This window comes from Gymnoscopelus microlampas, assembly GCF_963454915.1.
Source record: "Gymnoscopelus microlampas genome assembly, chromosome: 10".
NCBI lineage: Eukaryota > Metazoa > Chordata > Actinopteri > Myctophiformes > Myctophidae > Gymnoscopelus > Gymnoscopelus microlampas.
Window position 1 is genome coordinate 52,344,429 of NC_139947.1, and position 14,695 is coordinate 52,359,123.

The 14,695-nt window shown below is 35.6% G+C and overlaps 1 protein-coding gene across 1 annotated transcript; it reads left to right on the forward strand.

The window, feature by feature from the left end:
* The first annotated feature begins 1,940 nt into the window (after positions 1-1,940).
* Positions 1,941-13,745, forward strand: LOC311053342 (cerebellin-1-like). The gene is made up of 4 exons (XM_084068810.1): positions 1,941-1,983; positions 9,644-9,718; positions 11,420-11,548; positions 13,092-13,745. Exons 1-4 carry the CDS (start codon positions 1,950-1,952, stop codon positions 13,376-13,378), a joined length of 525 nt encoding a protein of 174 aa, XP_083924936.1. The 5' UTR covers positions 1,941-1,949; the 3' UTR covers positions 13,379-13,745.
* The last annotated feature ends 950 nt before the right edge of the window (positions 13,746-14,695 follow it).

Below are 14,695 nucleotides of genomic sequence, written 5' to 3' on the forward strand. Positions count from 1 at the left end.
TTCCCGAATGTTATGCTGGGGATTGTGCAAATTATATATAATATATGTGTGCAGCATTATATAGACCAATTATTGGTCAATTGGTCCATATAGCCTTCCCAATTGTAAGGCTCACCCGCCACCTATGACTGTATCTTAGGGGGAAAGAATTATATTTTTGATATAAATGACATACATTTAAGGTGCCATAAAGTAACAATGTCATTCATGTCTTATGACATGAATATGAAATTTGCAAATATTGAATCAAGCAACATAAAACATGTGTGGGATGAAACACAAAGCCAGAGTAGACTTTAAAATGACCCCAGAGGTATTTTAACACTTGCTTGACTGAGCTTTCTTGCCTATATACTGGCTGGGTCAAAATGACTCTTCAGTGTGCAAAAGAATGAATGTCTAAAATCTCTCATAATCTGGGCTCAAACTTAAACAAAATAGTTTAACATTTGATGTATTACCTCGTGTTTTCCTTGCTTACTGTAAGTTGCTCTGAATTAAGAGCATCTGCTAAAAGCCTAAATTGTAATTGATGTATTTAAAATGCTATAACGAAATAAAAACTTGGGTTGCAACCAGATTTTATATCTATAAGTATATGACCTCAAGGCCAAATTCAGGTTCAACAGAAATCTCTCCCTCACCCATATTTGATTCATAAGCGAATATTCTAAAATTCATATTTTTATGTCATATCAGATTAACTGTAATTACTGGTGGTGTTTTAATGAAACTGCATGAGTATTAATGAGTGATTTAATGTTAATATTGTGATGATTTCAGCCAACCTTGCTAAGCTGTCCAGCATAGATATGAGGGTCAATGTAAGTGAAGGTCAAATGGAGCAACTGAACAAACACAATGCAGGTATTATAACTTCACATTTAGCAAACATTGTACGTACTATAATGGAGGGTTTCTCAAAGTGTGTGCTTTGACACCTCAGGGTGCTGTAACACAAGTCCAGGGGTGCCGCAAAATACTTTGATAATATTTGAACTGATCAAAATCACTTCAGTTTAACCATACCCCTCTATACTTGAGATGCTTGGTGCGCTCTTCATCCATCTACACCAAAAATAACAGATCTACAAGCTCAAAACACGTCACAAAGTGACTTGATGTGAGCATGTAGATCTGCTATTGTTGGTGAACGTTAGCACAAGAGTAGAGATGCTGGGGTTCAAGTGGATATTTTCAATCTGTCCTAATTGGAAACTGACATTCTCTCAAGTTGTCCTTGTGACATACTGTATTTTAGGAGGAAAAATTACATTTTTACTTCCCGTAATATGACATAAATTTAAGGTGCCATAAAGTAACAATGTCATTCATGACTTATGACATGAATATGAAATATGTAAATATTGAATCAAGCAACATAAAGACTGTCTAGGGTGAAACTCAAAAGCCAAAGTAGACTTTAAAATGACCCCAGAAGTGTTTTAACACTTGCTTGACTGAGCTTTCTTGCCGATTAACACATAGTGGCTGGGTCAAAATGACCCTTAAGTGTGAAAAATTATTAATGCCTAAAATCTCTCATAATCTGGGCTCAAACTTAAACAAAATGGTTTAACATTTGATGTATTACCTCGTGCTTTCCTTGCTTACTGTAAGTTGCTCTGAATTAAGAGCATCTGCTAAAAGCCTAAATTGTAAATTGTATTTATGTATTTAAAATGCTATAACGAAATAAAAACTTGGGTTACAGCCAGATTTTATATCCATAAGTATATGACCTCTAGGATAAATTAGGTTCAACAGATATCTCTCCCTCACCTCACCCATATTTGATTCATAGATTTCAAAAGCTAAGGTTTTTTGTCGACTCAGATTAACTGTAATTACTACTGGTGTTTTATTCTAAGTACATGAGTATTAATGAGTGATTTAATGTTAATATTGTGATGATTTCAGCCAACCTTGCTCAACTGTCCAGCGTAGCAATGAGGGTGGAGCAACTGAACAGACACCAAGCAGGTATTATAACTTCACATTTAGCAAACATGTTATGTACTATAATGCAGGGTTTCTCAAAGTAGGTGCTGTGACACCCTAGGGTGCCGTGACACAAGTCCAGGGGTGCCACAGAATACTTTAATAACATTTGGAATGATCAAAATCACTTCAGTTTGACCACTTTAACCATAACCCTCTATACTTGAGATGCTTGGTGTGCTCTTTTTCCATCTACACCAAATCTCTTCAACAAAAATAGCAGATCTACAACTCATAACATATCACAAAGTGACTTGATGTGAGCTTGTAGATCTGCTATTTTTGGTGAACGTCACCACAAGATTAGAAATGCTGGGGTTCAAGTGGATATTTTCAAATCGGTCCTAATGGAAACTGACATTCTCTCAAGTTGTCCTTCTGACATACTGTATCCTTAGGCGGGTAATGAAGGCTTGGGTAGGCTAAGCCTTCCCAAATGTTATGCTGGGGATTGTGCAAATTATATATAATATATGTGTGCAGCATTATATAGACCAATTATTGGTCAATTGGTCCATATAGCCTTCCCAATTGTAAGGCTCACCCGCCGCCTATAACTGTATTTTAGGGGGAAAGAATTATATTTTTGATATAAATGACATACATTTAAGGTGCCATAAAGTAACAATGTCATTCATGTCTTATGACATGAATATGAAATTTGTAAATATTGAATCAAGCAACATAAAACATGTGTGGGATGAAACACAAAGCCAGAGTAGACTTTAAAATGACCCCAGAGGTATTTTAACACTTGCTTGACTGAGCTTTCTTGCCTATATACTGGCTGGGTCAAAATGACTCTTCAGTGTGCAAAAGAATGAATGTCTAAAATATGTCATAATCTGGGCTCAAACTTAAACAAAATAGTTTAACATTTGATGTATTACCTCGTGTTTTCCTTGCTTACTGTAAGTTGCTCTGAATTAAGAGCATCTGCTAAAAGCCTAAATTGTAATTGATGTATTTAAAATGCTATAACGAAATAAAAACTTGGGTTGCAACCAGATTTTATATCTATAAGTATATGACCTCAAGGCCAAATTCAGGTTCAACAGAAATCTCTCCCTCACCCATATTTGATTCATAAGCGAATATTCTAAAATTCATATTTTTATGTCATATCAGATTAACTGTAATTACTGGTGGTGTTTTAATGAAACTGCATGAGTATTTATGAGTGATTTAATGTTAATATTGTGATGATTTCAGCCAACCTTGCTAAGCTGTCCAGCGTAGATATGAGGGTCAATGTAAGTGAAGGTCAAATGGAGCAACTGAACAAACACAATGCAGGTATTATAACTTCACATTTAGCAAACATTGTACGTACTATAATGGAGGGTTTCTCAAAGTGTGCTTTGACACCTCAGGGTGCTGTAACACAAGTCAAGGGGTGCCGCAAAATACTTTGATAATATTTGAACTGATCAAAATCACTTCAGTTTAACCATAACCCTCTATACTTGAGATGCTTGGTGCGCTCTTCATCCATCTACACCAAAAATAACAGATCTACAAGCTCAAAACACGTCACAAAGTGACTTGATGTGAGCATGTAGATCTGCTATTGTTGGTGAACGTTAGCACAAGAGTAGAGATGCTGGGGTTCAAGTGGATATTTTCAATCTGTCCTAATGTAAACTGACATTCTCTCAAGTTGTCCTTCTGACATACTGTTTCTTAGGAGGAAAGAATTAAAAGTCCCGTAATGTGACATGAATGTCTTATGACATGAATATGAAAAGTAGAAAAGCCAAAGTAGACTTTAAAATGACCCAGAAGTGTTTTAACACTTGCTTGACTGAGCTTTTTTTGCCCCTTCTTACACAAAATGGCTGGGTCAAAATGACCCTTCAGTGTGAAAAATAATGAATGCCTAAAATCTCTCATAATCTGGGCTCAAACTTAAACAAAATAGTTTAACATTTGATGTGTTACCTTGTTTTCCTAGCTTACTGTAAGTTGCTCTGACTGAAGAGCATCTGCTAAAAGCCTAAATTGTAAATTGTATTTATGTATTTAAAATGCTATAAAAAAATAAGTATATGACCTCTAGGATAAATTCAGATTCAACAGAAATCTCTACCTCACCAATATTTGATTCATATAATTCAAAAGTTTTAAAATTCATACTTTTATGTCAAATTAGATTAACTGTAAACACTGCTGGTGTTTTAATCAACCTGCATGAGTATTAATGAGTGATTTAATGTTAATATTGTGATGATGTGTAGGGTGTCACAAGGACAGGGGTGCAGCAGAATACTTTGATAATATTTGGAAATGATCAAAATCACTTCAGTTTAACCACTTTAACCATAACCCTCTATACTTTATTTGCTTGATGCGCTCTTTTTCCATCTACACCAAATCTCTTCAACAAAAATAGCAGATCTACAAGTTCCTAACACATCAAAAATCACGCGATGTGAGCTTAGAGATTGTCTATGTTTGGTGGATGTTACCACGAGATTAGAGATGCTGGGATGTGTGGCTGTTGATTCTGATTGTCTCTAGGCAACCCCAGTATTGTTCTTGCACACAATGTCACAAACATAACATCCAGACTTGTGAGGTGCACCGTTAACCAATACGCACCAAACATGGAACAAACATTGTTCAGGGGTCTGCCATGAAGATAGTCACACACAAAAAAAACATTGAAAACAATATGGGAACTAAATCACCAATAGAACTGGATTTGAAGGCCTGACAATGTTATCATATAGAAACACAAAACGTTACTGCACTACTCCCACAGTTTTTTTGGCACACATATGCATTCTTGTCTAATGCTGCATTAAGCCATTCTCTTTGTGTGACTTTGTCACGCCTATGTGTGATCGGTCACTTTTGTGACTGTGTGTGTGCGTGTGCGTGTGCGTGTGCGTGTGTGCGTGTGCGTGTGAGAGAGAGAAAATGCATGGCCCACTCATGCATTAAAAGGACAATATCAGTCACCCAGGGACGCGGGAAGTGGGGTGCTGAGGGTGCTGCAGCACCCCCTGCCGTTGTGAGGGGAAAAAAAAAAAAAGGCTGAAGGCGTGCGTGTGTGTGTGTGTGAGAGATTTTCTCCGGTGGGCGCGGCTCCCCCAAAAGAATTAAATCACATAACCCTAATCCAACCCTAACCCTAAAACCGAAATAAAGTAACAAAAAAAGTAACTTTATCCGCGGCAAAACCCGAAAAAAATCGCGCGCGCGCGCACGAGGGACCCATGCACGCGCGTGCATGTGTCCCGTTTACCAGCACCCCTTGCTCTAAAGTACTTCCCGCGTCCCTGCAGTCACCAGAAGCAGGGCCGTGTTTTCAATGATTTTAACATGGTTAAAATGGAGTTTTAAATTCAATAGGTTCATATAGGTTAATATATAATCTGGGCTCAAATTTAAGCAAAATAGATTAACGTTTGATGTATTACCTCGTGTTTTCCTTGCACTGAAAGTCGCTCTGCATTTACAGCGTCTGCTAAATGCCTACATTGTAAATTGTAAATATGTATTTAAAATGCTATGACGAAATACAAACTTTGTTTAGAGACAGATTTTATTAAAATAGGTATATGACCTCTAGGCTAAATTCAGGTTCAACAGAAATCTCTCCCTCACCCATATTTGATTCATGGAATTCAAAAGCAAATGTTTTAAAATTAGTATGTTTTATGTCAAATCATATGAACTATAAACACTACTGTGTCTTAATATAAATGTATTAGTATTATATTTAATGTTAAAACATATTTTTATGATTCCAGCCAACCATGCTCGGCTGTCCAGAGTAGAAACGAGGATGGAGGAACTGAAAAAAAACAATACAGGTATTATAACTTCACATTTAGCAAACATTTTATGTTCTATAATGAATATGTGTGTATGTGTGTGTGCAAAAAAAAAGTGCTGCAGCAGACTATGCACGTGTGCGTAACACACACACACGCACACACACACACACACACACACACACACACACACACAGATCATGTTAACTACTACTAACTACTTAAGCTCTGTTTTTTAAGGAAATAATTCATTGAAGTATGGGGAACTAAATCAAAATTGTAGAACTGTATCTGAATCGGCCTTAAAATGTAGTTAACCCAAAACTTTACTGCACTACTACTAGCAAATATTTCATGCTCTATAATTAATACAATGTGTGTGTGAGCGTGCGTGTATCTGTGAGTGTTTGTGTGTAAAAAAGAAGACTGCAGCACACTTGCACACGCGCGCGCACACACACACACACACACACACACACACACACACACACACACACAGTTTTACTTGATATGCTTGGTGCGCTCTTTTTCCATCTACACCAAATCTCTTCAACAAAAATAACAGAACTACAACTCATAACATGTCACGAAGTGACTTGATGTGAGCATGTAGATCTGCTATTTTTGGTGAACGTTACCACAAGAGTAGAGATGCTGGGGTTCAAGTGGATATTTTCAAATCTAATGTAAACTGACATTCTCTAAAGTTGTCCTTGTGACATACTGTATCCATAGGCGGCGGGTAATGAAGAATTGGGTAGGCTAAGCCTTTCCAAATGTTATGCTGGGGATTGTGCAAATCATATATAATATATGTGTGCAGTGCAGCATTATATAGACCAATTATTGGTCAATTGGTCCATATATCCTTCCCAATTGTCAGGCTCGCCTGCTGCAAATGACTGTATCTTAGGGGGAAATAATTATATTTTTTATATAAATGACATAAATTTAAGGTGCCATAAAGTAACAATGTCATTCATGTCTTATGACATGAATATGAAATATGTAAATATTGAATCAAGCAACATAAAACGTGTGTGGGATGAAACATAAAGCCAGAGTAGACTTAAAAAAAAAACAGAGGTATTTTAACACTTGCTTGACTGAGCTTTCTTTTCTATATACTGGCTGGGTCAAAATGACCCTTCAGTGCGCAAAAGAATGAATGTCTAAAATATCTCATAATCATAATAACAGATCTACAAGCTCAAAACACGTCACAAAGTGACTTGATGTGAGCTTGTAGATCTGCTATTGTTGGTGAACGTTAGCACAAGAGTAGAGAGAGTAGAGTAGAGATGCTGGGGTTCAAGTGGATATTTTCAATCTGTCCTAATGTAAACTGACATTCTCTCAAGTTGTCCTTGTGACATACTGTATCTTAGGAGGAAAGAATTAAAAGTCCCGTAATGTGACATGAATGTCTTATGACATGAATATGAAATATGTAAATGTTGAATCAAGCAACATAAAAAATGTCTGGGGTGAAACACAAAAGCCAATGTAGACTTTAAAATGACCCAGAGGTGTTTTAACACTAGCTTGACTGAGTTTTTTTTTGCCTACTTACACAAAATGGCTGGGTCAAAATGACCCTTCAGTGTGAAAAATATTTAAAGCCTAAAATCTCTCATAATCTGGGCTCAAACTTAAACAAAATAGTTTAATATTTGATGTATTACCTCGTGTTTTCCTAGCTTACTGTAAGTTGCTCTGACTGAAGAGCATCTGCTAAAAGCCTAAATTTTAAATTGTATTTATGTATTTAAAATGCTATAAAAAAATAAGTATATGACCTCTAGGATAAATTCAGATTCAACAGAAATCTCTCCCTCACCAATATTTGATTCATATAATTCAAACGTTTTTTTTTTTTTAGACCAATTATTGGTCAATTGGTCCATATAGCCTTCCCAATTGTCAGGCTCACCCGCCGCCTATGACTGTATCTTAGGGGGAAATAATTATATTTTTGATATAAATGACATAAATTTAAGGTGCCATAAAGTAACAATGTCATTCATGTCTTATGACATGAATATGAAATATGTAAATATTGAATCAAGCAACATAAAACATGTGTGGGGTGAAACACAAAGCCAGAGTAGACTTTAAAATGACCCCAGAGGTATTTTAACACTTGCTTGACTGAGCTTTCTTGCCTATATACTGGCTGGGTCAAAATGACCCTTCAGTGCGCAAAATAATGAATGTCTAAAATCTCTCATAATCTGGGCTCAAATTTAAACAAAATAGTTTAACATTTCATGTATTACCTTGTGTTTTATACTGTAAGTTGCTCTGACTGAAGAGCATCTGCTAAAAGCCTAAATTGTAAATTGTATTTATGTATTTAACATGCTATAAAAATAAAAATAAACTTTGTTTACAGACAGATTTTATTAAAATAAGTATATGACCTCTAGGATAAATTCAGGTTCAACAGAAATCTCTACCTCATCAATATTTGATTCATAGAATTCAAAAGTTTTAAAATTCATAATTTTATGTCAAGTAACATTAACTGTAATTACTACTGGTGTTTTAATCAACCTGTATGAGTATTAATGTTAATATTGTGATGATTTCAGACAACCTTGCTCAACTGTCCAGCGTGGAAATGAAGGTGAACAGACACAATGCAGGTATTATAACTTCACATTTAGCAAACATTGTATGTACTATAATACAAGGTTTCTCAAAGTGGGTGCTGTGACACTCTAGGGTGCTGTAACACAAGGCCAGGGTACCGCAGAATACTTTGATAATATTTGGAAATGATCAAAATCACTTCAGTTCAACCAGTTTAACCATAACCCTCTATACTTGATGCGCTCTTTTTCCATCTACACCAAAGCTCTTCAAAAAAAATAGCAGATCTACAAGTTCCTAACATGTCAAAAGTCACGCGATGTGAGCTTATAGATCGGCGATCTATTGGTGAATGTTACCACGAGATTAGAGATGCTGAGGTTTAAGTGAATATTTTCAATCTGTCCTAATGGAAACTGACATTCTCTGAAGTTGTCCTTGTGACATACTGTATCTTAGGAGGAAATAATTACATTTTTAGGTCTCTGACATAAATTTAAGTTACCATAAAGTAACAATGTCATTCATGTCTTATGACATGAATATGAAATATGTAAATGTTGAATCAAGCAACATAAAACTGTCTGGAGTGAAACACAAAAGCCAGAGTAGACTTTGACCCAGAAGTGTTTTAACACTTACTTGATTGAGCTTTCTTGCCTACTAACACCTACTGTTTGGGTCAAAATTACCCTTCAGTGTGAACACGAATGTATGCCTAAAATCTCTCTTCATCTGGGCTCAAACCAGCAGATTTTATTAAAATAAGTTCATGGTCTCCAGGCTATATTCAGGTTCAACAGAAATCTCTCCCTCAGCCATATTTGATTCATAGTAATATCAAATATTTTTTATGATAAATCAGATTAACTGTAAACAGTGCTGGTGTTTTAATCAAACTGCATGCATATTAATGAGTGATTTAATGTAATGTATTGTGATGATTTCAGCCAACCTTGCTCAGCTGTCCAGCGTAGACATGAGGTTGAATCTAACTGAGAGTCGAGTGGAGGAAGTGAACAGACACAATGAAGGTATTGTACTTTCATTGTTAGAAAACTCATGTTGAAAACTCTGACAATACATACTGATTAGTGTGGCTGTTGATTCTGATTCTCTCTAGGCAACCCCAGTATTGTTCTTACACACAATGTCACAAACATAACATAAGTCAAATTAACAACTACTCAAACTACTGAAATTCAAAGTTATTAAATCAAACTGCATGAGTATTAATGAGTGATTTAATGTTGTAATTATTTCAGCTCAGCTGACCATCGTTGAGATGAGGCTGAATGTAAGTGACCATCGAGTGGAGAACGTGAGCAGACTCATAACAGGTATTATAACTATTAGCACTTTTAGCAAACATGTCATGTTATCCCTAGTTAAAAGTTCCAAAGAGCAATGATGTGTCAAAGTTAGAAGGCAGTCTGCTGTCATAAAGATGAAGTGTTAACTGGTCTAAACTGGTTAGAAGGCAGCCTGCTGTCATAAAGATGAAGTGGTAACTGGTCTAAACTGGTTAGAAGGCAGCCTGCTGTCATACAGATGAAGTGTTAACTGGTCTAAACTGGTTAGAAGGCAGCCTGCTGTCATACAGATGAAGTGTTAACTGGTCTAAACTGGTTAGAAGGCAGCCTGCTGTCATACAGATGAAGTGTTAACTGGTCTAAACTGGTTAAAAGGCAGCCTGCTGTCATACATATGAAGTGGTAACTGGTTTAAACTGGTTAGAAGGCAGCCTGCTGTCATACAGATGAAGTGGTAACTGGTTCTTGAATGCGCTCGACCGTAAGCCGCGCTTTCACGACCCTTCCGGTCGGGTGCGGTGTTTATTTTATTATTATTATTATTGTTATCCATGCGTTATCAGCTCTTACATCTGTTATTTTATAAGTATAATGACTTTCCAATCCAAAACTAAAGTGAAGCGTGGAGTGTAACATATCTCACAGGTTCTGCATTAGTTTCCATACACTACGACTAGACCAGTGGTTCTCAATCTTTTTCATGTCAAGGACCCTCAAAATGATATGTATTTGGCAAAATATATTTTGTCCCAGGGACCTCCAGAAGCAAAGATTTGAGTTACAAATGTTTTGCTTAAAAAAATGTATATATATATATATATATATATATATATATATATATATATATATACATATACATATACATATACATATACATATACATATATATATATATATATATATATATATATATATATATATAAATCTCGATTTTTCAAAAATAGCAGATTTACAAGCTCATAGCGCGGCACTCTGTGCTGGGGACTCCCTGGTACCCCCCTGAAGGACCCCTGGGGGTCCCCACTTTGAAGACCAATGGACTAGACAATACCACTAGATAGCAAATATTCTATGTTGTTGATATTACTTTGTCTTGTTTTTTATTATTATTAATAGTATAACATGTGGCTGAATTTGACCGAAAAATAGTCATTTATTTTTTTGGGGGCATTTTAGTTTAGTATTATTTCATGAAAACAGAGAATCATGGCTACACATTTAAATATTCGTTGTGCAGTTTGACTCACCAGTTTTAGAGTCAATAAATGTGTTCTACAATTCTTGGAGCTGAGAAAACAGACTTCTCTAGAAATGTAGTGGAGTCAAAAGTAAAATATTTGTCTTTGCATTGTTGTGGAGTGAAAGTTATAAACACTCTTAGGAGTCCTAAAATCTGAATTACTTGAGCAAAAGTAGAAATACTAATCAAACCAAAATAGCAGATCTACAAGCTGCTATAGTTGATCTACATGACACAAAAATTATGAGAATATTAATCCGATACGTCAGTATCGGATTAATATTGAAAGAACGAGGCCAATCGATGGTCTTGAAGGGCGGATCCAAACCCAGCCGCCCGGATTCGTGCGTCGCTTCCTATTGCTTCACCAATCTATGAGTAAGAGTATAAGATATGCTTTCATAGTAATATAAATAATATGATCATTAACAGTATAATATATGCTTGTATAATCATATAATAATGTGATAATGCTCCTGTGTTGACAGACCAACCAAAGGTGGCCTTCTCTGCTTATTTGCTGAGTAATGGACATATTGGACCATTTGGTTCTGATAGAACTCTGATTTATCAGAGAGTTCACTCTAACATCGGCAACGCCTACAGTACATCTACAGGTAGGTGATGATTAAGTTAATTATGTTAATTGCACTTTTACCTTAGCGCTAGGTATACTCTTGGTTGCTTTTTTTTGCAGGAAATGCACTTCAGACTTCTGGTGATTAGTAGTTTTGTTCCCTACCTATGTTGAATACACTTATTGTAAGTCGCTTTGGATAAAAGCGTCTGCTAAATGACTGTAATGTAATGTAATGTTAATTAACTTTACATTAAAAGTAGGGTGAGTGATATTTTTGGTGAAAACAAAGTGTTTTGTTAAAAGGTTAAATAGCTCTATATTGTGATAGTAATCATTGCTATAGTGTTTGTTCAGTAACAGTGTTAAATAGCTCTATATTGTGATAGTAATCATTGTTTGTTCAGTAACAGGGGTCTCCTCATCTCTCCAGCTCTTTAATAAACTGAAAATACATTTTCAAGTTTGATGATTATTACTATCTCAATATAGAGCTATTTAACGCTTATGTTAACAAAAACATATCACTTACCCTTTAAGTGATTACATTAATTATGTTAATGAGCTTTACATTAATTGATTAAAGGGATAATTCACTATCAAACATGTTTGGGGTCATTTTAACATCTACTTGGGCTTTTGTGAAAACCTCAGATAGTTTTAAGTTGCTTGATTAAAAAAAAAATCTGGGAAAATTAAAGAATAAAATAATAATGAAAAACTAAAATAAAACCAAGGACTGGTGTTTTCAATGAGTCAAACAGGTTTAAAATGGAGTTTGAAGTTACAATGGGTTTGTACTGTAGGAAGGGGGCGTGTCTGGTTAATTACGTTAAAATGAGCCCAAACATGTTTGAAAGTGAAATATCCAGTTAATTATGTTAATGAGCTTTACACAATCAATTATCTCTCACCAACTAATGATACAACTTACATCTCTGTGAAAACATCAGTAACAGCATGTGAAGGGTTAACTCTGCTGTGTCATTACAGGCTAAAATGTTCAAACACTTCCAAAATATCACATTTACAAGATTTACAACATGTTGCTTTGTATGTTTCTTTATGGCTCGTGAGCTTGTAGATCAGCTTTATTAGAACACTTTTTCCTTTAAAAAAATATAGAGCTTAAAGGAATAGTTCGCCCAAAAATGACTATCAATTACACCATGAAGCCTTGAATACAGTTTTTAGTTTTTGTCTCATTCCTGAGACAATAATTTGATGAGCGGTTTGGTGTATCCGGTAGGAGACTCAAAGAGACTCCTTTGTGTCTCCTACCCAAATTATCAAATTATTGTCTCAGGAATGAGACAATAATTTGATGGTAGACGTAATTTGACCAGGTAGTTAAAATGACTCCAAACATGTTTAAGTGAATTATCCCTTTATGTAAAGCTCATTAACATGAGCAATTGATAGAAAATAAGTACTTTTTTGGGGTGAACTACTCCTTTAAGTAGTTAACAGTGTTAACATGATCCGTGTGTGTGTGTGTGTGTGTGTGTGTGTGCGTGCGTGCGTGCGTGCGTGCGTGCGTGCGTGCGTGCGTGCGTGTGTGTGTGTGCCTGTGCATGTTCCAGGTCAGTTCTCCGCACCTGTGAAAGGAGTTTATCAGTTCAGATTCACTGCAGGCGGCCATGATGCATCAAAGTATGTGCAGGTCTACATGTATAAAAATAATCAGCTGCTCATTTATAACTATGGATACAAAAATCATGGACAAGGGTTAGAATACGTGTCTAATGGAGTGATCATAGAGCTGGAGCAGAGAGACACAGTGTACATGAAGGTACCTGCTGGTAACAGGCTCTATGATGGCATATGGAATCACAACACATTCAGTGGTTTTCTGCTCTATTCTCTGTAACTCTGCTACTGACACTGCTGGAAACTCACTGAGTACATTTACTCAAATACTCTACTTAAGTACAATTTAGAGATACTTTTACTTGACTTCATTATGTCCCCTTCTCAATACTTCATGTCAGTGTTTCTCAAAGTGGGGTCCGGGGGTCCTTCGGGGGGTCCCCAGCTAAATGTGTTAATATAGGAAGACAAAGTAAATACATAAAGCATTTAAACCAGTATTTTATGATGATCTACAAGCTCACACTGGTGTGTTGTGAGCCTGTAGATCTGCTGTTTAAAAATACATACATTGGAAAGTCTTGAAACATGAGGAATAATTTAGAAAATACCAAATACCAAATCTGCTCTCATGGAGGTCCCAGATGGGGGTCTGCAGATATTGATTTGGGGTCCATTACATCTCAGAGGCAATACTTTTTACTCCATTACAATTATTTGATTACTGTAAGGTATAGATTTAGATTACTAAAACAAAACATATATTTTAAGCACAATGTTATACTTCAACTCTTGCAAAATAGCAGATCTACAAGCTCACAACGTCTTGCAATGCATCACATTATGAGCTTGTAGATCTGCTATTTTTCTAAGAGAAATATAAAAAGGTTAAATAGGCCCTTCTGCATAAAGAGTACTGTAAGTATGTTTTAATGACAATACTTTTGTACTTTTACAGACCGTTTACTTGTAATAGAGTATTTCTACATTACTTGTAAGTCATTCTGGATAAGAGTGTAAATGTCTCAATTGTAACTTGTACTTGTAAATGGTATTTGTACTTTTACTTCAGTAAAACCTGTGAGTACTTCTTCCACCACTGTCCTGATAGCTTTACATTAAAGAGCTTCTGTAATGTTCATGTTCATGTTGTCAATAAAGACACATTCATTACATTAAAGAGCTTCTGTAATGTTCATGTTCATGTTGTGAATAAAGACACATTCTAAAGCACTGTTGTTTGTCTGTTGTATGTTTTAATGATTATTGTTGTATTATATACATTTGTTTGTACTTTGTTATTTATTATCTATATACTGATGTCATACAGAAACATTGTGTCTCCATACTTCTTCTTTATATATATGTTTAGTAAATCTCTGCTTACGGGCAGAAACCAACTCAAATATTAACTTTTCAGGAATAAAAAAAAAACATGCTTTTAAAAGGATCCCTGGCTAATAAGCCTCATTTGCCATAATACATTATAATTGCCCTCTATAGACCAATTATGTGTTTACTAACATTGAGACTGGACGCACAGGTGATTGTTTCACGCAATCAATTCTCCACCTGTTGCAGGGACGTGCAGAGAATG